The sequence below is a fragment of the Chelonia mydas genome, chromosome 7 (genome assembly GCF_015237465.2).
Source record: "Chelonia mydas isolate rCheMyd1 chromosome 7, rCheMyd1.pri.v2, whole genome shotgun sequence".
Lineage (NCBI taxonomy): Eukaryota > Metazoa > Chordata > Testudines > Cheloniidae > Chelonia > Chelonia mydas.
The window spans coordinates 94649936-94677857 of NC_057853.1; the positions used below are offsets into that span (position 1 = coordinate 94649936).

At 40.5% G+C, this 27922-nt stretch overlaps 1 protein-coding gene and 1 pseudogene across 1 annotated transcript in view; both read right to left on the minus strand.

The window, feature by feature from the left end:
• ADGRA1 (adhesion G protein-coupled receptor A1) overlaps positions 1-27922 on the minus strand; it is a 465281-nt gene that overhangs the window by 369811 nt on the left and 67548 nt on the right. Inside the window, 1 exon segment of the mRNA XM_043551597.1 lies at positions 24956-25027. Coding sequence (XP_043407532.1) covers positions 24956-25027 — 72 coding nt within the window.
• Positions 17792-17951, minus strand: LOC114018971 (annotated as a pseudogene).

Sequence of the window (27922 nt, forward strand, 5' to 3'; positions counted from 1 at the left end):
GGAGTGCCTCACATAGGAAACTTCACTTTATTCTATTTGGCACCCTGTTGAAAGAGTACATTCTCCAAAAACATGAGACTGTTCAATGCATGGACTAGTGTATATTAGCTTTTAACATTAAAGGAACCAATAGAATTATTAGTTACTAAAAGTTATAGCAGTTCTTAAAATATTAAGATGGCAATGTGAGGAAAAATGCTTTCATGAAGTGATACTTCCTAGTAACAAGTACGGGGGCAGCAGTCAAACACTTCTGTCAACCAGTTCATGCTGGACCAACTCGTGTATAAGAAGATCTATGGATGCCTAAATGAGTGTAAGGGTGTCTAACTTATACCACTCTATGCATCACTTCTAAATGTGACTTGTAGTATTAAGCTCTTAGAGTATGAAAGTGGAAGATTATTATTTAGACTGTAAACTCTTCAGGGTAGAAACCATCTGTTATTCTGTTTGTAGAGTGGCTAGCACAGTGAGGCAGTGTCTCTGTTGGGGCCCCTAAGTGCTACCATAACATAAATAAATAATACACAACCTGGAACCAGTAGAACATATTTATAGCACAATTATCTAACTGTTACTAATTGGCATTCTTTCAGTAAGTTTGCTATTTGGATTAGGTAAATAAAAGTTTATAGTCTAGAAATACTGTATCTCAGTATACCATTGCATTAATTGCTTACAAGATGTGGAGGTACAAATTAAGGCAGCAACACAACATGCAAGAAAAACATATGCTTATATATGTAGCAGCCAGAACCCTTCCACTTCTTCACGTACACAGTAAAAGTGTGAAGAGGCACAGATATAATATTCTGGAATGGAGCCACCAAATTTCCTTCACATGGCAGAGAGCATGCAGCTGACTGGGTAGTGGCACCTGACCAAGCCCCAGTAAAGCTAGACACTCATTATAGCATTATAGCTGGTCAAAACTTGGAAGTTCCATCTGGTGGGAAATTTCAACATTTCAAAATTTCCTTTCATCCCAGAATCAGAATGAAAAGTCACATTTTCAAAAATTCCCCACAAAATAAAGTTTTGGAAAATGATATTTTAAAAATAAAGCCTTACAGAGTGCTCTGTTTTTATACTATTATATTAATAGAATAAAGTCAAAATAATAAAGTTGAAATGAAGGATTTTGATTATTCCAATGCTGATGCATTCCAGCAAAATGTTTTGATTTCATCCAATCAGTATTTTCCTATGGAAAACAGTTCTGTCAGAAAATTTCTCAATCACAGCTCTACTCAAAACACAGATGGGGAGCTTGGCAGTCACAAAAGCCTTAAGTATCATTACTAGTACTACATATGTAAAAGTAGTTGGCAGCAACTGCCCTAGATTAAGCAGTTTTGCCATGCCAGAATTGGAGGAACATAATCCCAGCAGCACATTCAGAATTACAGAATATTCCCCCCATATAAATGAGCAATGTCCGTGAGGGAACACAGTGCTGGCAAGTGCTAGTGTCATATAGAAACATGGCAAGAAAAGCAATGAGATTGGATTGGTAGCCAGAGATCTGTGGGGGGAAAAAGACACTACTCAAAGGAGAGAGAATAGTAATGTCTTTAAGGAGAAACAAAGAAACAAGGGCCATTGAGTAGAAAGACAAGCCTCAAAGCACAGAAGAATGCATGTAGTAAACAGAACAAGAGCAACAGGGCCAACGGTGAATGGACAGGGTGGGGGGAGATGAAGTGTATTTCTGATCATTATAGATCCAAAAACACCCAGAGAAGCTATGACACAGACCTTTCTGTTCTTCTTTTCCAAAGTGTCGATTACTGCTAAATTTAAAGAACTGCATTGTAATCTGGAAAGCAGTGTCTCCTCTTCTTTTAGACTTTTTGTTTTATTGAACATTACAGTATAGAAGTCCTACAGCAGCTAAAATATAGGGAATTTAGCAGTTCTCTCATCCCCTAGAACATGAAGTGTATGACCTCTAACAGCTTATGTAGTGACTTTGCACTGGCAAATAGCAAATGACTAGAGGGGGGGAAAATACATTAGCTTTCTGTCAGATTACATTACAAGTGCTTTGACAATTACTTCGTGCTTGTAAGACACATTACCTATGCTGATTAGAAAGAGAGTAATGTAATCTTCTCTTTAATTTCCAAGTCTTGTGTTTCTGACACAGAGAAACAATGGTTTCATAATTCCCAGTGTAATACTGCTGAATTTCCTCCTGCACCAACACACACTGGAGCATATTAGCTATTGTAGCAGTTGAAAATATCTACTGAGCCTCTGCTTTACTAAATCATCACCACAGAGAGCAATTCATTTGTCAGTCACAGGGTGGAAAGGGGGAAGGAGGAAGGACAATGAATGTAAAGGCAATAATGACTTAACAAGATCTTGCCCAATCTTGTGTCTGACCCTGCTGCTGCCTCTGTTTCTCTTTCTTGGGCTTCTCAGAAACTTCAACCAGTTGTTTGCAAGTCAAGCACCACCCCTTTCATCATGTCTGGTTTACTAAAACAACATCATAGTTCAAATGTGAACTTAAATCTAGACAAGTCTTTCCTCCACTCCAGTTTCTTCTGCCTTACATTGGGCTCAACAGTTGTTTCCCCAAAATCTAGTACCTGCACCCCAGAGTTTCCTTAAGTTTCTTCAGGCTTCTAGTCACACTCCTCACTGCAGATAGCTCCAGACAGGCCTTTCCATCTTGCTGGTGTAGAGAACCCTTTCCACAATCTTCACTGGGTCCAAGCCACACTCCCCTCTTCCTCACTGTTAGAGCCTCCCTTTTACAGAAGTCTCACCCCTAGATCACTATCAGGTGATCCTGGTCACCGGACCCAATAACCAACCAAAGCCCAAGTCCATCCCCTGAGGCCAGATAATGAGGCACAGGCGGGACTGAGCCCAAGTTCCTTAACTGGCCAGCACATCCTGTGATATGACCCTTGAAGTAAACAGATTTGTAATTTATTTACAATCCACTACAATTCATCTCTGTGTGTCACAATAGCCAACCGCTACATTGTATCATTAATAAACCTGAACAACAAGATTCACATTCTCAAACCAAACCAAACCATTACATCAAAAACTCCTAAAGGCAAGAGAAAATGAGGAGGTAGAGAGCAGGAAGGAAGGCTAGGAGGACACACAAACAGAAGGGCAAAAAAGCAAGAGAAGCAGCAAGCTGGAAAAAGGAGAAATTTGTTCTTCCCCCCTTTCAATTTTTAATTCAGCACCAACTCTTCTCTTCTTCCTAGTTCCAATGTCTATCCTTCCTTTCTATTGTCCTTTCAAAGCAGCATTCTTCCTTTATCAAGTGGGCATTCTGGTGAATTTTGAGTTAAATTTTTTTCCTAGAATGGGTGGAGGAGAGGAAATTATCCACCCACCCTCCTCCCCAAACTCTACAGAAAGCAGTTTAAACCCTTCGGAGACTCCCAACCCTGTGCTGATTTGAAAAATCATTCTTTGAAAGCTGGAACGGCTACAACCCATAGTTTGGTAACCACTGTATTAATTATATCAGAGTTGCTTTAAACTATGGGCCTAATCACATTGCCACTGAGTTTGAGAAAGTATTACCAGGATTGGCGTTTTGGCACTGGATTTTTTATTATCAACTTATTTTATGTAATATTTCTGTTGAACACACTATGCTCATTACCTTTCTTGATATTAATTTTAACATTATGTGTTGAAATAGTGTAATTAGTAAAATCTAATGTTACAGCTTTCCAATATTTTACTTTGACTTTAAACTCTACAATATACTAAAATTATTTCCTGTATTTAACTAGTAGTAACCCAGATAGACCATGATATGACACATGATAATGCCAACTAGGTAGAAGTGATGGGTGGATAAGTTTTTGAAGATCAGAAATCACTTTTCTGTTAGCAATGCTATTGTCCTGCCATTTTGATATAATATTTCAAACTGCTACATGGGAAATACAAAGAATAGATTTTTGCATTTACACTAACTCCTTCCCTTTTTTTTGTAGGGGATAAGGGGCTAGGAGAATGCGAACTTCACAAACACAAAGTCCAGCTCTGATCCCAATAACTTGTTTTCTTATGTAAATGTCCATACTCTTGCTGAGTAGAATTGTGATTTTATACACTGTACAAAAAGAAAATTATTTAGAGACATAACTGCTGATTTTAATTCACTCTAAGAATGATGTGCACAAATTTGATGTCTACACAGGGCCATTTGCAAGTGGGATTATCTACCCCTCCCCACACACACCCATGATAATATATTAACTAATAAAAAGGCTTTATATTTTATCCATCTTACACTAATTTACACCATGAAATTTAACTAAAGCTAGACTATGTTGCTTTGGAAGAACAGAAGAAATAAACATTTGGAGTCAAAGCTTCATCAACATGGGCATCAGCAGAGCTACGAAGTATCATGTATTTATGCAATCATATCACATCTCTGAAGCCCAGCCGACATTTGACACATTCAGCTGAACTCCAGGTATGCCTGCGTGTGTTCTTCCTGGCCAGTAGGGGAAGCTGTGTCACCAAAACAGTAAGACACTCTGCCTCCCCATCTCACTGTTCCCATGCTGGATCCAAGCAGGGAAGAAAAGGCTGGAGATGGTGCTAGCAGCAGACCCAGAATGTGAGAGACAGGGGCCCAGTACTGGCTCCAGTCCCCAGCCACAGTTGCCAAGCTTTCTGTAACGACCTTTCTGCCCCTGCCACTGTTTAGACAGGGTATACTGATCATAAACTGAAGATTATGGTTATATGCAAATTTTCAAACATGCAAATTAGCTAGACAACTGGCATAAAGTGCTACACTTGGAGTTGTACAAAGCACACCAGTTATGCATCAATTTATTTTCTCCTCATCCATTCACTTACACCCAATAATGTTGCCTACCAATCAGGGTGGGAGCATGTTGTCATAAGGAAGTGACCCCTGTCAAATCAGGTGAAGCTGGGAGAAAACAACAACAACAACAAAAAATATGTGTAAAACAATCCAGTATCACATAATCATAATATTGTGCTCTTGTAACTCCTTCCCTCTGAGCATCTCAAACTCATACAAACACTAACGTGTTTACTTGAGTCAGGTAGGTAACTCTTTTGCAGATGGGGAAACTGAGGGCTCAGAGAAATTAAGAGATTTGCCAAAAAGGACTACACTAAAAGTCTGTGGCAACATTCAGAATAGAAATTAAGTCTCATATTTCCCTATCCTCGGACTCAAGCAGAAGACTATCCTTCTTCCAAAAAGTTACCTTATAATTGCTAATGATAATTGCTTTGTTTTAAACCCACATATAAGTAAGTGAAAGGGAAAAAATCCAGCACATTTGCTACAGTAAGTCATAGAATCATAGAAGAATAGGGTTGGAAAAGACCTCAGGAGGTCATCTAGTCCAACCCCCTGCTCAAAGCAGGTTCAACCCAACTAAATCATCCCAGCCAGGACTTTGTCAAGCCAGGCCTTAAAAACCTCTAAGGATGGAGATTCCACCACCTCCCTAGGTAACCCATTCCTGTGCTTCACCACCCTCCTAGAGAATTTGTATTTCCTAATATACAACCTAGACCTCCCCCACTGCAACTTGAAACCATTACTGCTTGTTCTGTCATCTGCCACCACTGAGAACAGCCTAGCTGCATTCTCTTTGGAACCCCCCTTCAGATAGTTGAAGGCTGCTATCAAATCCCCCCTCACTCTTCTCTTCTGCAAACTAAATAACGCCAGTCCTCTCAGCCTCTCCTCGTAAGTCATGTGCCCCAGACTCCTAATAATTTTTGCTGCCCTCCGCTGGACTCTCTCCAATTTGTTCACATCCCTTCTGTAGTGAAAGGGGCCATAACTGGACACAATACTCCAGGTGTGGCCTCACCAGTGCCGAACAGAGGTGAATAATCACTTCCCTCGATCTGCTGGCAACGCTCCTACTAATGCAGCCCAATATGCTGTTGGCCTTCTTGGCAATGAGGGCACACTGCTGACTCATATTCAGCTTCTCGTCTACTGTAATACCCAGGTCCTTTTCTGCAGAACTGCTGCTTAGCCAGTCAGTCCCCAACCTGTAGCGGTACATGGGATTCTTCCTTCCTAAGTGCAGGACTCTACACTTGTCCTTGTTGAACCTCATCAGATTTCTTTTGGCCCAATCCTCTAATTTGTCTAGGTCACTCTGGACCCTATCCCTACCCTACAATGTCTGTCTCTCTCCTCCCAGGTTAGTGTCATCTGCGAACTTGATGAGGGAGCAATTAATCCCATCATCCAGATCATTAATAAAGATGTTGAACGAAACCGGCCCCAAGACCAACCCCTGGGGTACTCCGCTTGATACCGGCTGCCAACTAGACATTGAGCCATTGATCACTGCCTGTTGAGCCCGACAATCTAGCCAGCTTTCTATCCACCTTATAGTCCATTCATCCAATCCATACTTCTTTAACTTGCTGGCAAGACTGGATATGGGAGACTGTAATAAAACCTTTGCCAAAGTCAAAATATATCACATCCACTGCTTTCCCCATATCCACAGAGCCTGTTATCTCATTATAGAAGGCAATCAGGTTGGTCAGGCATGACTTGCCCTTGGTGAATTCATGTTGATTGTTGCTGATCTCCTTCCTCTCCTCCAAGTGCTTCAAAATGGATTCCTTGAGGACCAGCTCCATGATTTTGCTGGGGACTGAAGTAAGGTTGACCGGTCTGTAGTTCCCTGGGTTCTCTTTCTTCCCTTTTTAAAATATGGGCACTATATTTGCCTTTTTCCAATCGTCCGGGACCTCCCCCAACCACCACGAATTTTCAAAGAAAATGGCCAATGGCTCTGCAATCACATCAGCCAACTCCCTCAGCACCCTTGGATGCATTAGATCTGGACCCATGGACTTGTGCATGTCCAGCTTTTCTAAATAGTCCTTAACCTGTTCTTACACCACATGTAAGTCTCTTTTCACAAAAGCATTTTTATGATTGAAATACAATTGATAAATCTGCAGATATTAATTAATACCTGTTAAACATGAGTCACAATGGCTATAAAAATATATTTTTCTTGTTGTAACACGTCTCAAGATTTTCGCTGCCTTTGTGAAATCTTACAGGATCGTGTGGTAACAACAATTTATTCATGAATAAACACGGTGAAGTTCACAATCATGAACAGGTAGTGTGCAATTTATATACTGTATCAGACAAAATTATTTGGTTCCTTAAGGTAACAGTGGAAATCTCCTATTGAATACTATTGCCACTTAATTTTATTAATTGAAATATTTAGCTGCACTTTCCACAAATCACAAAAAAGAGAACTACAATGTTCCTGAAGTGCTAGAGAAGTGTTGTGTACTTTGGGCACAGTCAATTCATAAGCTGAAGATATTACACTGAAAGGCAGCAAGGTGCTAACAGTATTCTGATGACCTTTCTGTGTTACCAGAGGTAATCTTTGTACCTCATTGAAACTTGACAACAGACTTGTATCAATCTGGCCAATCTAAGACTGATTATGTCATCAGAATTATGTGGCACTACAATGCTTCTACAATGTTTCAATGGGGGAAAAAATAAAGATTTTAAATTCTGTCATGCACTTCATTAATTTTACAACTATTCATTTAAAAGCTACCACCCTCATTGATAGATACATAAAGGTTAGTATTTAAACATATTCATTTAAATATTTTTCTTTAAATGAACCTCACTACATTGTTTTAGTAATAAGATATAAAGCCTTTCATCTCTAAATCACTAGTCCAGACAGGCTACAACTCCCCTTGAGCCTCACATTCAAGATTTTGTGCTGATAATTCTTCAAAAACTACCCCAATCCAGGTCACAAATGGCCTTCTCCTAGCTAGACTTAAGGGGCTCTTCTTTATCCTCACTCTTAATCTCTCTGCTGCCTTCTCTTCTGCTTTCTCTCTTCTCTGGCTTCCCTGATTCTTTTCCAATATCTACAGTGGATGTGCATGAGGTGGCAGTCCTTTAAAATGGATGTTCATGAGATGCTAAATTTAATGTGGCACATGCAACCTTAACTTCAGCTTTTCAAGGTTTTCTAACGTTTCAATTTTTGACCTTAATGCTTACCATTGATGGTGTGTATATATATTCAATACAAAGCCAATATCCAAAGAAGACTTAAGTGACCAGGGTTGTTTATGCTCTCTTGTTCCACACTAGGGTGACCAGATGTCCCAATTTTATAGGGACAGCCCTGATTTTGGGGTCTTTTTCTTACATAGGCTATTACACCCCACCCCGTCCCGATTTTTCACACTTGCTGTCTGGTTACCCTATTCCACACTCAGAAGTGGCATAGGGATCTACTAGGTCATATAAACACCAGCATGGACTGTACTCTCCAATGGGTAGATAGGTCTCTATTCCACTGTTTAGGCAGGGAGGTCAGGCAACACCACCATCCAGGATTTCAGAATGGGAAGATTTAAGGGAGGGAAAAATACACACAGAACCTGGGTCAGGACACAAAGCCATTCCCTGACATGTTTTATTTTCTGGCTAGCTCAGAGAGAGAACATAAAGTAAAGTAGAGACTCTCCCTCTGAGAAACTGATTCCAAATGGATATTCCTAACCCTCCTTACTACATGGAACAGACGCAACCAATCACAAACCAAAACAGCACAATGTGACTTGTAACCAAACGCAACAAACTGTCCTGACAAAAAAATTAAAGAAAAATGTGCTTCAAATTTCACCAGTATTCTTGGACGTTTCCAGAAAACAATTAGAAAAATGTTGATTGTTTATTAAAATTGATTTTATTTTGGGGATATTTTGCAACAAAAACCCCCTTTGTTAGAATAGTTAGCTAAAACTAGAGGAGTTGTAGTGAATAGCTACATCCATGTATTCTATTGTTAAACCTATCAAGAATGTGGAAAGAAGTGGCAAGAAGCATTTAGCTGTTTGAAAACATGTAAAATTTTCTCTTCCTTCATATTTCTCCTACTCTTCCCTCTCTGACTATCTCAACGGTTTTCCAAATTGTCACTGCCTAATTGTGACCAGGCCAACACATTGGAATTAGAAGTTTTTGTAACAAAATTACAATCTGTTTACATAGGTGACTATCCTGATTCATGTGGATTACAGATTGAATGTAAAATGCTAGACTGGTTGGCCAACATACAGGAGCAACCAATATACAGAATTATAGGGGTAGCACAGGCAATTATTAGCTTGAACTAAAAAGCCTAATTATTATGCTTTTTTAACTGAACTCTTTTAACACACAGAAGAACAATAAAGTGACCTGACGCTTTCCACCTTATAGCTGTGCTGAACAACTAATATTGTTTGCAGGCAGCTAATGTTATCAATCTATAACAAACCGGAGAAGAGGGAAGACTAACTGAAAGACTGCAAGGAAAGCTAAACTGGTGTAGTTCCAACATGAATTACTGATTTACATAGGAGCTGAGTTAGCATTTTGGGGGCAGGACTATAGAACAATTTTTTGCAGTACCCTTCAAATAACACCCGTATGACATTATCATACCTCTACACGTGGCTGTCTGGGGAGGGTTAACATGATTCTTTGAGATACCCCGAAGCTTAACCGACTTGTTCTAAGTGAAAAGTGTATGTGTGTAAACAGGAGTGGGGTCTTGAAGTCTCCTGCTGCACAAGTACATCCCAGATGTTTGTTATTTTCACCTCTCATGATTGCTTTTATTAGGTATTAGTTTATGTTTCCAGGGCTATCTTCACATGAAAGATCATGAAATTTTATCTTTAAGTGTCAGACATCCAAGATTTCTAACTCCCCAAAGCAAAGGGGCCACAGCCACAAGCTCGGATTTAAACTTTTCAGGCATTTTGTCAAGCCTCAGAAGTTTTAGGTTTCAACCAAAAGTTACCATTCCAGTCCTATTTTCGGATGTCTAAAGAGAGAGAAGATAATAAAAATAGTATGTTCTAGAAGCACATGGAAATGTAAACCTTTAACAGCTTATCCTTTCAACTAGGCTGAGAAGATTCCAAGTGCAAAACAAGAATGTGATTCTTCTATGGCCTAATTAGTTAACGTGCCTATCTTCCTGAGCCTTCTGGGCCATATAAATTTGAGTGTTTACATAATTTATTATAAAATCAAAATGGTAGTGGTCACAGATTTCAATTATGATGAAACTGTACAGCTTTATGTAATACATTTAACAGTAGCTAAGGACTGCTGATGTATTTTAACTACAATGGGATTTCTCCATAGCTAGCACCCTAACTACAAAGATGCAGGTTTCAGAGTGGTAGCCGTGTTAGTCTGTATCAGCAAAAACAATGAGGAGTCCTTGTGGCACCTAGAGACTAACAAATTTATTTTGGCATAAGCTTTCGTGGGCTATAACCTGCTTCATCAGATGCATGGAGTACTATATTTTCCACTCCATGCATCTGATGAAGCGGGTTATAGCCCACAAAAGCTTATGCCAAAATAAATGTGTTAGTCTCTAAGGTGCCACAAGGACTCCTCGTTGTTTTCACAAAGATGCAGTAAGCAGAGGTGCCTGGTCAGATGTGCAATACAAGACACACTCCATGGAGCCAAGATTTTAGAGATACAGGGCCACACAGCCTCCATCCCCCTCCTCCCTGGAACACCATGCTCTGCTATTCTCTATGACATTTCCCAGGAAAAGTGGTCCTTGCAGGTTACAGGGACTTTCTGAAATATGAAGAAACTCAACAGCATGCACTGCCAACAATATTCAGTAATTGCATCTTGTTCTTAATTAGACTTTAAGCTCTTTTGAGCAAGAGCTATGTTGTGCTGCACCTGACACAATAACTCAATCCCGACTGGGGCATTTGGATGCTACGATAATAAAATAATTATTAATAATTTGGTGAAAATGATCTGTGCTGGCCTACTGGTCGACAACAAGCACAATAGCAGTAGCTCTGGTTGTTGCTGCTGTACTTAACTCAGAAACAGCTAAATCTGGAGTTTCAATTTATGGTTTAACTATAAAAGTTTTATATTTTCAGTTATTCAGATCTTATAAATTGTCAATTTATTAAATGAGAGTTTCTGGACTGCTGAGATCTACTCCCCATAGGATTGCATGACTGTTCTGCAATTTCAGAAACCTATTTGACATCTGTATTGCAGCTGGGCCATGTGAGAGATCTGTGATAAGCCCTGTCCTGTGCAGTCCAACATCTCTCTCTCAAGGACACAAACATTAATGTGAAAAGGGAATTAGAGCTCGGAAACAATACAAAACCCAGGCCTGATCACTCCTGAGCCAGAGGTTTCAAAATCCATATTGAAATCTGTCAATTTCCGTCCAAGTGTCAAGCAGTTGACATTCGGTGCAACACAGAGATCTTTTCAAGCTGCAAACTCTGATCTGGCGGTTTTGGCACATGTTAACTATAGTTTAAGTCTGTCAAAGTTGTACTATTTTTAAATAACATCCCCCACCCCCGACCCTCTCAAAAAGAGGATTTCTAGTAAGTTTCCACTTAGATTCGTATTTGTCCCTTGATTTTTAGTCCAAGCTGTTGGAGTAGTCAAGGATTGTAATTCAAACAAGGACAAAAATGCAAGTTTGCAGAAAGTTTTTACCCCTCCAATAGCATTCAAGTGACAAAATCTTTTTGTTAATACCCCCAGATAGCACTACATAGCAGGCACAGTGGCACAGAAGCAATTGATTATGATCCAGATGTCATAACAAATTTGTGATTCAACCTAGTGACAGGCAGTAATTCTTAGTCTGGAGAGACAGTGAATTGCCATCTCTATAGAGCACCCTTGTGACTCACTGTTCACATATTTTGCAGGAATACAGTTCATACAATATCGGCACCTTCAAAAATCAGCATCTTCCAAAGTGTCCCAAATGTCAATATTTCATAAACTCCATAATTTATGTTGTCCTGTTACAATCTTCACAAAATATTTTAGCTTTGCATCTAATATTTCTTAGTGAAGCAACTGTACCTTCCCAAAACTGCATTTTCCTTAGCAGGGTTGGCTAGGTGCTAAATATGTGTTACTTGCCTACATATCAGAGCAATAACAGAATGTAAAGAAATGTGAATATTGAAAACTTTATAGCTCTAATATTTACGAGGCAAACAACTTCATGAGAAGTATGCAGAAACAAAATGTAATTACTAAGGGAATTCAAATACAAGACTCATACATTTAAATAACACTGCTTTAAGAGTCCTTCTACATGATTAATAATTTAAAAGGTAGAGTCAACCTTAATCTGACAATGAGCATTTTACGGAGAAATTATTTCAGCTTCTAGATTCATTTGAGAAAAGTTAAGGACAGATTTGCCAGCGCATTGTGAAATTGCTTTCTTGGGTGCTGTCATGTGGTGTATGTATCCCACACTGGTCCAGCAACCAAAGGGTTAACACAGGCACAGCGGGTCACTACTGATGGGCAGCCTCACAGGAGCTAGGAGGATAAAAGGACTGGGAAACTGAAGGATGGAGCTGTGGGGTGGCTACCAGAGGCGTGAGCAGGCTGGAAAAAGAAGCTCCTGCCAGCAAGCTACTGAAGTGCCGCCCAGAGACAACAGTCCAGAAGGGTATGAACTGACCGACAGACTGGAGAGCCTGCAGAGGCCCAAGGGGCAGGTAGTAAGGAGCTCAGGGCACTGTCAGAATCAAAGAACCGGGTCCTGCTTATCTAGCTCAAGGGCCCTGAGCTGAACCCAGTAGAGTGGGAGGGCCTGGGTTCCCCTACTAACCCTGATGGATTTGGGAGTGAAGAAAGGTTTTCAGACTCCTGGGCACCAGGAATAGACTGACAGCCCCACTAGGCCGTGTGAGCCCCGGGGCTGCACGACACTTGGCCAGAAGGGGCACTGTTGCACTGATGCATTGCCTCACGGGTGCCTAGAAACTCGGAAAGTGCTGTGAGCTGAGAACACGCATGACATTTCTGAGGTTCAATTCCTGTTGTGACAAGCATGGGAAGACGAGACAGCAGAAACCTCAGTGCTCCAATTTCTCTCCCACTGCTTTTGGCTGGGGTTTCATTTTTGGAGCATGTGATTTTGGCAGACTGGAAGCTGTATCCTGATTAATGCAATGCAATGTCAGCGCCTAATAAAGATTTAAAAATAGGTGAGGTTCCCGTTTATGTGAGATTTAGTATATGAGTCAGTTGGTCCTCTGGTTAGCTTCTTTCTCTACATACATATCATATGTAACATGAGCCCAGGGCGGAGGGAATAAGCATTTTCATCATCAAGAGGTTGTCTGGCTCCAAGGATGGATTAATTTGAGCGTATATTTGTGAATGTTAGGGTTGGATTAATTTGGGAATAGCCATAATGTACACATCACTCCACTGCACTTCAGAGCTCCCTTCTACATTAAACAGACTTCTATTCCGTTCTGGCACTGGAGTCACCAAGGCTTACTGCCTTCAGTGACCTCACTGTTCATGTGGATAATAGCTCAATTTGTCCTAGGATCTTATGGCTGCTATATAAGACTGGTATATCCCAAGTGATTTCTTGCTCTATACAGATGGCATCTTCTATCCCATAGAGCTAGATTAGCCTTTTATTTATCAGGTCTGTATCCCGTAAAACATTGGCTTAAGCAGACATGCATGAGTAAAGTGGGCCTATGACGCTTAGCATATATAAAATGGTCTGACAGTTACTTTAGATTTTGGGGAACTGGGAATAGCTTGCTCAAGAGAGTGGCTTGGTACAGAACGATACCAGGCAACTGCAGGAACAATGAACTGATATTGGGTTTGGATATTTTAGGTTAGAATCATTGGCAGATGTTTAACCATAAACTTGCTTTAGCAATGATGATGAATATGATAATAAGCTAAAAGTCATTAATATATTAAACTTTAGTTGATAAGGGCACACCAATATTACAAGGCTGAGGAAGTTAGATTTGGACATGGGAGGCTGGGCATCTGAATGAATATTCGTGATACTACCCAACCCCTATAATAGGCCAAGCCACCACGCAGCAGGGGCCAACTTTCCATCACTGACCCTTCAGCTCTTCGTTGTTATTATCTACCATTGACCTTTGGGCATTGGGCGTCTGGACCAGGGACAGGGCTTTGTCTCTCACCTCCAGGTCTTCAAGGAAGGGTATGAGTATATAAGTAGATGAGCATATGCAGAGGATGACATCAAAGATATCCCTAATGCTATATCACTGCTATTTATTTATGAGGTTAGGAGTTTTCTTGTCTTTACTGATTGTTTAACTAAAAGTAGCTAAGGCTTTGCTTTGCCTTCAGTGTGAGTGTCTTTGCCACACCCCTCAGGATAACCCTGCAAAATACAGAACTTGTTAGTTTTAATTCTGTGGAGCCTGATTCTGGGACAAAAACCCTGTTACCCCCAGTTCAATAAATTAATATCAATTGACAATCAATACAATTATTAACCATTAAAGGAATCCGGCTACAATCCACAACATTCCCAGCTGTTTTCCTCAACGGGAGAACAAAATGTATATCATAGTGCACCAGGGGGCAGAATTAGGGTTATATGGGTAATCTTAATCCTGTCAGGACACAACTTTCAAGTGTTTGAGTTTGGATACTTAATATTGTTAACTTAATATGGGGTTTGGGGGCGGGGGGTTGGGCAGGGGGTTGATATGGAACTTCCTAGGCATTTTAAACATTGTTTAACAGAAAAGTAAATTTTAAAAAATGCCATTATGTGCAACTGTAATATCCCGCATCAGCAGGGTTTAAATCTGGGACCTTTAAACCTGTAGCAAGACTTCTGCTGCTTGAACTAAAAGGGTAGCTTAGTTAGGTAGCAGCAACAGACCAGTCAGTAAATATCTGAACTTAGTGAGGGCTCCTTCTGAGCATCTGAAGTCTGCCAAAGTTCTCCTCAGGAGGCACATTTGTAAAATCCCTCTGCATAAATCATCTGTAAGGCTAGAAATGTAGGATATTTACCACTTCCCCAAAGACACCTAATGACTTGAGCTACAGGAGTAACTATTAGCTAACAGCAGCAGTAGGCTGTTAACCACTGTGGACTAGCCATTAGACGATAAAAACATAACTCACTACACAGTGCATAACATATGCAAGAGTAGCAGATTTACAGACAGCATACCCAAGGGCACAGATTTGGCAGATTTTCTCTGAGGTGTATCATGGCTAAGACTTGAGTTTGGCATATTACAAGTCTGGGGTCAAGCCCAAAGTCTGCAAGAGTGAGCTTGTGCAAACTTTTAGTTACTCCTGTAAAATGGAGAAGGATGTAGGCAGCCTGGTGACGGACGGGGAGAAGAGTATGAAGATACTTGCATGCCCCCTAGGGTAGGGATAAGGTCTTGCTCAATAATAAGGTGATCAATGGCACAAAATTAATAACCACTTTGTGGAAGAGGTGAGATCAGAACTCACAATCTTTTGTCTTCTGTGCTAGTACCTGCTCCCATAGGCCTAATGGTATTTTGCTAGAGGAAAGTGGCAGGAGTAAGATTCATTTTGTCTGTGTCTCATACAGAGATTCAGTTCTGTGTGGCTACTTCAGAACAATTCAGAAATCTCAGTGGGGCCTAGGATCATGCATGACCTCTCAAGGTCCCTTCCAGTCCCATGACTCTATGATAGTACAGTTGGAATGTTCAGAAAATTAAGCAGCAGAAAATGTCTGGACAAGTGCAAATTGCAATTTTCCACAGCTTATAATTTAGCCAACTCTGGGCAGATTTAAATGTCTCTGACCTCAGGAATCACTATTCTCCCTGCCAAACTTAAAGTCACTGCTCCAAATAACAGAAATGCTTTAGCAGTTTAAAGAAATCAAAACAATTTTTCAACATAAAGAGGCCCATTCCTGACTTAACTGGGAGAGTGTGCATGTAGGAATTGCCCTATACTGGGTCCTGGTTGGAGTGGGGGTGGGTGGGTGTGTGCCCTCTGCCACCAGTGTGAGTGGAGCAGAGATCTGCCCCCTCCCCCACAAGCTTCTCACTCAATTCAGTGGAGTGAGGGAAATGATGGGCTCCCAGAGCAGCCATTCTTGCTATTGAAAGCCATGCTGCCCTTTAAGCAGTGTAGTTGTTGGAGATGGGTTTCTCTGCAATACATTGTTAATTAGGGAATTTAGAAAATCGGATGCCAGGAATCACACTTTGGCTATGAATAATAATAGTTTAATTGCCCTTTACTTTTTCATCAATAGGGTTTTTTTTTCAAGTAATAGTTTACTAATGGAAAATTAACTGATATATTTTACTTTTGGTATATAGTTGCAACAGAAAGCCATTAATCTGTTTCATTATCTTGGAAATGTTTCATCAGTTTTAGACATTATTCTTTCAGCACACCGACATTTCTGTTCCACCTCAAAATAATTTGAAAAGAAAAAAAGGCAGTATATATGCAATTATTGCTCCACTGTAGTGCTTCAAGCTGACATACTGGGATGTGATAGCAAAATTTTAAAAATCAGTCAATTAGGTGCTCAGATGCCATGGTAATGAGCACAGCATAGATTAGCTAGAGTAACTTATTTTAGAGCAATTTGGAGACATCAAAGAATGTCTCAGTCTATTTTAAGCATCTGTACTAATATTTTTCATACATGGACTATTTTAGCGGAAAGAGATTGTCAGCACATGTGAAAGTAAGGCATCTCAACTAGTACTAGAAACCAGTCACAAAATCATAGAAATTAAAAGTAGAAGGGATCACCAATTTGACTTGTTATATATCAAAGGCTTCCAACACAACCCAGCACCTGCACGCTAAACCCAATAGCCAAAATTTGACCAAAGGATTATAGCTCACGGAAGATGGGAGGTTATCATGTGGGGCACAAACTAAGAGGGACTGAGATGCACCAGTGCCTGAGGCCCCCCTCAATGACACGTAAATGATTAAGTGAGATATGCCCTGATCTTGGTGGTTATCTTATTTTAAAAAATAACATTGTTCACACTTAAAACAACTCCATAATTAATGTTCTCAAACACATTTCCTTTCCCCTTCCCAAGTCCTTCCTACTTCCTAAAGTAGAAGCCTTTTCCTCTCCGACCTCTGACATCAAATGATTTTGTCTGTTTTTCATACTACATTCAATGGGAACCTTTATTCCCCGTTGCTGTTTCAGGACAATTTGTCTAAGGAAGTCAAGTGGCTCTCAGATATCCCAGCACCTGACAAGGCCCTTCAGCATTGCAATTAAAGTCCCTTTCAATCCCTAGGGACCTAGAGATCAGAGTGCCCATAGAGTGTTGAAGTACAGCATGCTGGATCAGAGCAGAAACCAGAGAAATTTAAATGTATCAAGCTATAAGAGATCTTACAAAAATGTTTTTTTTAAATAATTCCCCCTTTCCTTTGTGTTTACAAATTCCAATAAAAAAATATACCTAGCTCTTATAGAACACTTTTCACCTTTATTTCAAAGCACCTTATGAAGGAGGGAAATCATCCCCAATTTGCAGATGAGGTAACTGATGCTTAAAGAGATTGAGGGTATGTCTACACTACAGAGACTACACTGACATACCTGTGTTGGCATAGTCCTGAGAGTAGATGCAGCCTACTCTCTCACCAACAGAAGGGGGTTTACTGTCAATGTAGTGAATCACTTCCTCAAACAACGTTTGATAAGTAGACAGAAACCCTCTTCTCTAGACGTAGTTGCACTTATGCTGGGGGTTATGTCAGCATAGTTATGTCATAGAATCAAAGAATCATAGAACTAGAAGGGACTTCGAGACGTCATCTAGTCCAGTCCACTGCACTCAAGGCAGGAGTGAGTATTATCAAAAAAGTTCTCACCAGGGGAGATGCACCGTTCTTGACAGTTCTGCAATACCAGGTTAATGCGTGCAGTAGATGGAACAAGCTCCTATTTCAAACACCCAGTTAATATAAAGTTTTCACAGAGACAGATCTGATACTAAACTGATCAGAACAGATCTAAAAAATTGATTGAAGTGAATGTTTAAAATCAAATTTACACAAATTAAGAAGGAAGGTACTATACATCTGGGGTCAGGCTTGAGTTATGACAGATTACAAGTACTGGTTACAAGCTCCACAAGATACATACATAGTACATAACCAGCATAGACCCAGATTGGGGTGTGGGAGTTTTTAAAGAGAGTCAGTGAATAAGTGATCTCGGGTATGCCACACATAGAATGTATTTAGAGTCCAAGTCAGTCTTGGTGTAGCGAATCGGTACATGGGTGTGGTGTAACCCTTGGTTCATCAGGGGAGGAAGTGGGTTATTTCCCTGACCGGCAGTCTCGTTTACTCATCCTAGTACTGACAGTGTCCCGTGATGTGCTCCATGTAGATGTCTCTGGACCACCTGATGGTGTCGGACACCCTGAGCTGTCCCGTGAGCCAGGCGTAGCCACAAAGCTGACAGACAGGTGTGGGTTTCTCCACAGCCCTGACTGACCTACACCAATATATGTTTTCTGTGTAGACTAGGCTTTAAGTGACTGCCCATTGTCTTACTGTATAGTTTTAAGAATGGCTCTAACTCCAGCACCTTCCCCACTGGCCCGCTTTGCCTCTGATAAACACTTTAAACCACTAAAGATCTTAGTAGTCTCTTAGCAAAGCAATACATTTAGTTCTTATTATCTCTTCATAATCAATATATTTGGCTCAATCATTTTTGTTTCTAATTTCCAAACTCAACCAATTTTTCAGATTCTTTCTGGGGAAGCTGTGAGTGTAAGATTTCAGTATATAAGATGTTTTAAATAAGAACATAATGGCCATACTGGGTTAGACCAAAGGTCCATCTAGCCCAGTATCCTGTCTTCTGACAGTGGCCAATGCCTGGTGCCCCAGAGGGAATGAACAGAACGGGTAATCATCTAGTGATCCATTCCTTATTGCTCATTCCCAGAGCAGGGATGGGCAGGGACACCATCCCTGCCCATCCTGGCTAATAGCCATTGATGGACCTATCCTCCAGGAATATATCTAGTTCTTTTTGAACCCTGTTATAGTCTTGACCTTCATAACAACCTCAAGCAAGGAGTTCCACAGGTTGTGTGAAAAATACTTCCTTTTGTTTGTTTTAAACGTACTGCCTATTAATTTCATTTGGTAAGCCCTAGTTCTTCTGTTATGAGAAGGAGTAAATAACACTTCCTTATTTACTTTCTCCACACCTTAATCATATCCCCCCTTAGTCGTCTCTTTTCCAAGCTGAAAAGTCCCAGTCTTATTAATCTCTCCTCATATGGCAGCCATTCCATACCCCTAATCATTTTTGTTGCTCTTTTCTGAACCTTTTCCAATTCCAATACATCTTTTTTGAGATGGAGCACCCACATCTGCATGCAGTATTCAAGGTGTGGGCATACCATGGATTTATATACAGGCAATATAATATTTTCTGTCTTATTATCTGTCCCTTTCTTAACAATTCCCAACATTCTGTTTGCTTTTTTTTTTTTTTTTTTTTTTAAACTGCCACTGCACATTGAGTGGATGTTTTCAGAGAACTATCCACAATGACTCCAAGATCTCTTTCTTGAATAGTAACAGGTAATTTAGACCCCATCATTTTATATGTATAGTTGGGATTATATTTTCCAATGTGCATTATTTTTCATGTATCGACAGTGAATTATATCTTCCATTTTGTTGCCCAGTCACCCAATTTTGAGAGATCCTTTTGTAACTCTTCCCAGTCTGCTTGGGACTTAACTATCTTGAGTAGTTTTGTATCATCTGCAAATTTTGCCACTTCACTGTTTACCCCTTTTTCCAGATCGTTTATAAATATGTTGAATAGGAGTGGGCCCAGTACAGACCCCAGAGGACACCACTATTTACCTCTCTCCATTCTGAAAACTGACCATTTATTCCTACCCTCTGGTTTCATATCTTTTAACCAGTTACCAATCCGTGAGAGGACCTTTCCTCATATCCCATGACTGCTTACTAAAATCCAAATATATTCGGTTTACTGCTTTCCCTTCATCCACTATTTCTGTAATTCTAGGGGTTGGGGGGGGGAAAGCAGCAATCAAGTTTGTCTGAAAGAATTTCACACTTTGGTTCTTTCTATACCAATGCAGTGATTTGGTATAGTTTAGAGAGCTAAGCAAGTGTTCATTTATACATCACAGCTATTCCTCATTTAACCCATAATAATTAAAACTAACAATATTAAAAGTATTTATTAGCTCTAATGATGTATAGCAAAGCGTTTATATGTTTTGGCATATATTAGTTTCCTAAGTTAGGCCCTGATCCAGGGCCAGGTCAGGGTACTTTAGCAAATGCCTACATTTAAGGACTTGAGTAGTCCCACTGACAAGAGTTGGATTACTCACATGTTTAAGTACCTCAGTGACTCACCTGAACACATAACTATAACAAATCTTAAATGTTAACAACATTATTCATGCCAATTTCAACTGTAAATACTGATAAATGAGATTTTATATAGCATTTATTATTCTGAACAATCCTAAAAAACTCTGTAGAGATTGCATATAAAAACATTATCCATACATCACTGAAATGCAGCTCTGAGGATGAATACAAGCAGCTACTTTTTGACAGCAACTCCTTATTGCAGTTATTTTTAGGAGGGGCTGTGAAAGATAATTTCAGCGGAAAGTACACTGGATATTTTTAGACAGACATTTATTCTTACCCAATTTAGATACCCTGGCAAAATTAGTTGCCCACAGATATTGAAAAAAATAACATGCTAGACTAATTTCTAACTCTGTAGATTATTTTCAAGTGGTTTATCTAAATATGAACAGAAAACAAAACTCTCTTATTTCACTACACAAAGTGGGATTATTTACCTGTTCTGTAACCCAAGTACTTCAAGATGCGCCGGTTCCCATTTGTATTCCACTGTGGAGTATGCATATGCACCATGCACCTGAGATTGGAAATTTTTTCAGCAGTGGCTACTGTTCCATACCTATGCCTTTTGCCTCCTCATGCTCCAAACCAAGGGCATAAGGGGTGGTGCAGACTGACCACCTCTCCAGTTCCTTCTCTATGGCCAATAAAGTCATGCGCTGAAGTAGATGGAAAAGAGGGCAGGTAGTGGAATACAGACAGGGACCACACATCTTAAACAACAGTGAGCAGGACGCCAATGGTTCAAACTGAGTTTTCATGAGTGCCACTAGGACAAGATTAAGATCCCACATTGAAGTTGGCTTGCGTACAAGAGGAAAGAGCCAAAGTAAGCCTTCAAGGAAGTGGATCCTTATCGGATGGACAAAATTGGAGTAGTCATCAGTGGGGGAACGGCAGGTGTGGATAGCCACCAAATGAACATGCACTGACTTGAAAGTGTATCCTGAAGACTTTAGGGAAGGAGGTAGATCAGGATAGCAGAGATGTCTGATTCTTCTGGATAAGTGTAGTGGTTATGAGCCCTGATGGAAAATCATTTCCACTGGGCTGCACAACAATTGTTTAGTAGACTCCCTTCTATTATTGTTGAGAATAGACTGGACATCTCCTGGGCATGCAGTCTCTAGGTGGATGCCCATCCAAATACAAAGTGGTCAAGTGCAGTGAGTCTTGATTGGAATGCTTGATTCTGTCTTTGTGCTGCATCAACAGGTTCTGGAAGGTGACATGCAGATGAGCTGACAACTGAAGGAGGCTGGGAAACCAGAATTGCCTGGGCCGAATGGGAGCTATCAGTATGACCCATGTTTTGGCCTGCCAGATTTTCTTCAAGACTCGAGGTAATAAGGGAATGGGGGGGAAAGGCATACATTAGTTGCTCTGACCAGGGACCAGAAGCATATCTCCCATGAAGTTCTGACCCAAAGTCCCCCAGAGCAGTAATTCGTACTCTTTTTGTTCTTGTAGGATGCTAAGAGGTTGCAGGACAAGGAGCCCCAAAGATGGAATACGGTCTGCTGAGTCATGAAGCTTTCACTTGTGGTCCTGAGAGAAGCAACTGCCGAGGTTGTCTGCCTGGGCCTTGGGTACTTTCAGTATGTGCACGGCTGACAGAATTATCTGATGTCAAATATACCAATTCCAGAGTTATACAGCTTTTGTAGAGGGGGTGAATTTCGCTCCTCCCTGTTAGTTTACATAGAATAGCACGGCAACGTTGGCCCACATCACTAGAATGTGGTGAGACCTCATGATGGGGAGAAACTATTTGGAAGCCTCCCAGACCACTCTGAATTCAAGTTGGTTTATGGGCATTGTGGCTTCTTTCACTGACTATATGCCTTGTGCTGAATGTTCAACCAGGTGGGCATCCTCACCAAAAACGGAGGCATCTGTGCTGAGAGACTTCTGTGGTAAAGTCAGAGTGAACAGAACTCTGTTGGTCCTTGTTCTCCCACCAAGTCAGGGAGGCCCTCACTTCTTGACAGAGGGAGATTAGTTTGTTTATACTGTCTGAGCAAAGCCAGCCTGTAGACAGTGAAGACCATCTCCCAAATGAGGTTACATAAGCATAAGACACTGCTACCCTGGAGGGTGAGACAGGAGCACATTTGCAACTGTGGGCTCTCAGTTGCATGGCAAGATGTTTGATACCTGGAGCCATAAACCAATCCCCTCTGGACAATGACGGGATGATAGAAGCCAAAGGAAGCATTCTCAATCTCAGCTTACAAATAAATATACTGCATTGTCTTAGATCCTTTGATCTGAGGAAGAAATTTGAGTAGAACCTCTTCCCTCTGTGTTGTTGAGGTATTGGTTCTAAGGCTCCTTGAATGAGGAGGGAGACTACTACTTGGGACAAGGAAGCAAGGTTTGGAGGAGGAAGAGAGAGGAATTCAGTTTAGCCTGATTATACTATATCAAGTCTCCATCTGTCTGTTGTGACGTCCTGCCAAGTATGGAAAAAGTGGGCCAGGCGACTTCCAAACTGAAGAAGAGAAGACTTGGGTAGCGTGAATTGCATCTGTTGATCACAGCTCCCAAAGGTCTCATCAAAAGTATTTCTTGATCTGGGGTTGAGGCTGGAAAGGTGTTGCTGGAAGAGCTGTTTGTTTACTACAGTGTATCATCTGCCTCTTCCATGGACACTCATAAGCCTTTTGATGGTAGAAGGGCTGGAGCACTTTACGAGGTCTATAGGATATGGTTTTGTGGTACTTACTCTTCAGGCCAATTCCAAGTGACCGGAAGGATCCTCTTGAGTCTTTTAGTGAGTGCAAAGACTTCATCTGGCTTTTGCTGAAGAGATTATTCCAGTCAAAGGGCAGGTCCTTCTTCCTGGATTGTACATCATGAGGAAATCCCGAAGAATGAAGCCATGATGCTCTGTGCATAGCTATTGTTAAAGCCATGGCTCATGATGCCGTGTCAGCTGCATCTGCAGGAGACTTCCAGGATGATCTAACTATATCAGCTTTCCTTCCATACCCTATACCAAACTTGGCGGCATGCTTCTTGGTGTATGCGGGGGAGGGGGACTCTGATCAATCTGGGTCAGACTGTGGCCTTAGAGCACATTCCATAAAGCATTTCTTGAGTCTGTCTTCCCATGCCTGTTTAGTTCAGCTGGGAAAGGAGTGGTAGGTGTTGCACCTGGAGACAACGTGGGCTTCTCCAAATATAAACACCAGAGTTACAGATTGACCAGTCAAGCGGACACCATGTAAAACCGGAAGTATTCAATTAAGCAGCAACAGAGGCAACAACAAAAAAGCAAACACTGTACTGTGACTGTATTACATCTTAAATGTAGGCACATCTGGGTTGCCTGTCCCCACCCCATTCCCACGGCAGACACAATGTGCACCGTTTTCACCCCTCACCCCCACACACACACACTGGGAGGGAGACACACTGTTTTCACCCCCCTCTGCCAACTGGGAGAGGGAGGTGCTGTTTTCTCTCTCTCTCTCTCTCTCTCTCTCTCTCTCTCACAGAGAGAGAGCGCAAACTCAGTCTGACCCAGGGAAAGAAGCTGCCTGCAAGGAAGCTGCTGGTGCTGAGGAGGGAGCTCAGCTGTTGCTGAAGCCTGCCCTGGAGTGTCAGCTGCTGGATCTGGAGCCCGAACTGTACTTTGTTCAGAGTTACAAACATTTCAGAGTTACGGACAACCTCCATTCCCAAGGTGTCCGTAACTCTGAGGTTCTACTGTAACTAACATTAATACTATACTAAACTAATGGAAACTATTTAAGTGATTTAAAATGATATATTTACAATATTTACTGTTTCAAAAAGGAGAAGCTTTGGGAACACTGGAGAAGTTCCATCTCAGATCATGCAGCGGTAACATGGAACTGGAGCAGCAGTTGGTCCACACTGCCCCTTATGCCCTTTGCTTGGAGAGCAAAGGGGCAAATGGCAAAGACACAGCCAACAGACACGACTAAAAAATTCTGATCTCAGGCTCATAGTGCACATGCATTCCCCACAATGGCATACACAGAGACCAGCACTCAGAGAAGAACTATTTTATTGCTGATTTATTCACAGGAGGTTCTTAGATTCTTTTTCTAAACTCATTTGGGTACTCCTGAATAAATAACACAGAGTAAGCAATGCATCTTTCTTTTTAAAAATCTGTGAGTTACAAATACTCTGTAATGGAGCTCTACCAATTTCATGTCCACTCAAGAAATAAATGCTGCCCAATGTCTTTGCACAGGAAATTATTCAAAATAGAAGAAAGTGTTGGGAACTAGAAAGTTAAATAATCCAGGCTATATATCAGGTACATTACCATTACATATGCCAGTCTTCACTTTGATTAGGTATGCAGTGCAATACAAGCCTTTCGCTTCATGTTTATTTTAGTTCCAAATTAATGGCAGTGCTTTCCTGCGTTTTTCATCTCGATCCCAATTCACTCATTTCTCTTGTTTATTAACTTGATGATTGCCCAGAAAGCCCATTCTGATATACATCCAAGAACTTCTGAATTTTATTATCTGTTTGTTTTACATTTCAAATATGAGAAACATTTTTGAATGGAAAGTGAACAGAGGCTGATCAGTTACTCACAGTCTCTCCAGGGATCTCAGTCCAAAGAAAGAGCCATTCTTTAACCACAAGATCTTGTTGTTACTCAGAATTCTGCAAAAAGTCAAAAGAATCTGGTTAACAGATCACGATAATTTCGCTGATTAAGAACATGTAATTACAGTAAATGATGTCGCTGTAAAATACCAATCACAAAATTCTCTGCTTCATTTGCATTTTCTTTTTTAGCAGTAAATAAAATAAAGATTACCATTTTCACAAGTAGAAAGTTACATCTCCAACATTCTCCTGTTTAACAAGCAAGTAAGTCAACAAGTGCAGCGTGGTGCCGTGTGAAAACTGTGAAATTAATAGACATCTGCACAGCACACATTTGATGAACAGCTGGTGAATGTTAATTTTTATGCTTGCATAAGTCAACAAGCTGAGTGTGTGGGTGAGGGTGGGGGGAAATGAAGAAACCTCTTCCTCCAGGCCACAGGACAATAGTGGAATTACTTGGGACCTGCTACAAACAGTGATGAACTCTTCCCCCATCTCCCCATTGTCAATGACTAGTATATGTCAGATCCATACACCTATCAGAAATAACCTGCTCCCTATCACACTGAACTGGAGCTAGAGGGAAGTACCTCCCCACACAATTCTGGGTTTTGCAGGAGATTCAAACCTACTTTTCTAAAAGCAGCAGAACAAAACCTTTCCATGTTTATCAAAGATTTTCTTTTTTCCTTTCATATAGCATGTTGTTTTAAACCTATCAGATGCTAATTTATCTATCTCCTAGTATTTCCTACCATAATTAAAATATAATGAACGCTTATTTCAATAGTGCAGAGGTCTTGCCAGAACAAACTGCTGCTGGAGATATCGGTGTCTCACAGCCATACTGGCTCACATATGTTGGGATTGTCCCAGGATACAATCTTTTTGCCTAGAAGCAAGCAGGACGATTAATAGGATAATGAATACTTCCTTAAAAATTATGTCAAGAACTGTGTTTTGGAATCTATCCCATCACCTTGAAAACCCTCCAATTTATGGAAAGCTTGGTTCTCTGTCGCAGTGCTTGTAGCCAAACAACTCATATTGCTTAGACTGAAGAGCAGACTGCTTCCAGGGGCAGGAGCTTGGTACAGTGACTTGGCTGAGCTGGCAGCTAAAGAGTGGGTAAAATTTCGGAGAAGGGGGACCGCAGACAAATTAGAAAAGATTTGGTCTGACTTTTTAGAAATTTTTGATCGATGCCTAGTGGATGGACACCAAGATGTCACTCTCCTTTCCCCTCCCCACCCCCCTTTCTTCCTTTCCTTTCCCTCCCTTTCCATTCCTTTACCTTCCCCCCACCCTTCACCCCATCCCTGATTTTTTCAAGGGGTGCATCAATAAAATATTAATATAAAACATTTAGATGTTGCACACCACCATATATTGCATAGACATAACCTCTCAACCTGCCAAGGCCCAAATGTGGAACACAGTGTGTGACAAACTCCCAAAATGAGGGACACAAAAATAATTATCCACGCAGGAAAACTTAATATGCTGTGGAACTCAATCCTGTTGCGTAAATAACTCTTGATGAGTTTCATGATTTTTTTTAGACTAATGTAAATAATTTTCAACAATAAAAATGAGGGGACACCCGATTTGTGACCAGTGTATAACTTTAGGACTATATTGAGTGACATTCCTCAAAATAAGGAACACATCAGAAATATGCATCAGTGCAGTGCATCTCTCATTTAAATAGATTCCATAAACAAGAAGTTAGTTTAAAAGGAATTAAGGCTGGCTAACTGTGACACTTGCCCCCCCACAAACTCAAATCCTTAAAAGCAAGGAAGTCCTTAGGTATGCAACAACCCTTATCTGTACCCTTACATCCTCAGAGAACACTTCCACTGACAGTCACAAGATCTCCATCAGGTCAGGAAACATACTACGCACAACACATTAACTCTCTTCCACAGTATAACACGAAGTCTTAAACATAACCTAAGCAACATCAGCAAATAAACACCACAGATTAAGCATGTGCTCTGTTATAGGATTGTGGGATAAATATAAGGTCATAAAGGTCAAAGTCAAAATAGGGCTAGTGTTTGTTCTGATTTTGTTTTATAATCTCCTGAACATCTAAGGTAGCCATATTTGATGCATATTGGTTGAATAATTTTAAAATTGAGCATTTAAACTGAATATTTGACCCATATGCTGTAGAATTTTTCTGCTCTTTTAGGTTTTGGGGTTTTTTTGGTGTTTTTTAATTCTTTCCTTCCCTTTTATTGATCTAAACTTCTGAGACCAGGCAGAGTTTGAATCACCCCATGGAATATGAAGCCCCCCAAGTTAAAATTGGCTTGGTTTTGGAGGCTTAAAACGTGAAATTCTACTTTGTATTATATATTGTGTCATTTGGCTATATATTGTGTTATGAAGAGATCGTATTTTGAGGTATATTGTAGTGGCAGAGAGTATAAATATTACACTTGGACTGTTCAGTATGACCCAAATTTACAAAGATCTGTGTACCTTAGAACTACCATCTCACTTAGGTATGATACATGCATTCCTGTCTTCAGATATTTGCCCTTATATGTATATATCATTTGGTTTTTCCAGTTTTCTAATAATTATATTCTGAATACAGAGATAAGATTTAACTGCTGATAGCTCCATTTGTCAATATAATGTGTGCTTCATATTGTCCACCACCTGGATTTGCTTCTGGTTTGTCCTAATAGCATAGATACAATCCAATATTAAATTATCTGCATAAGGCAATCTCCTTGGAGTGGGAACGTAGTGAAGAAAAATATTTTCATGATGCTAATAAAACATGGCTGGTTTAAGTTAAACATTGAGCAATGTGGGCACATTCAGTCACTATGTTTGCCTGTTTTATTTTCTCTTAAACATGATTCTTTTAGTCTTCAAAATTTTTCATTTTTAAAAGATCATTCATGTAACCAATGTGAACCCCCC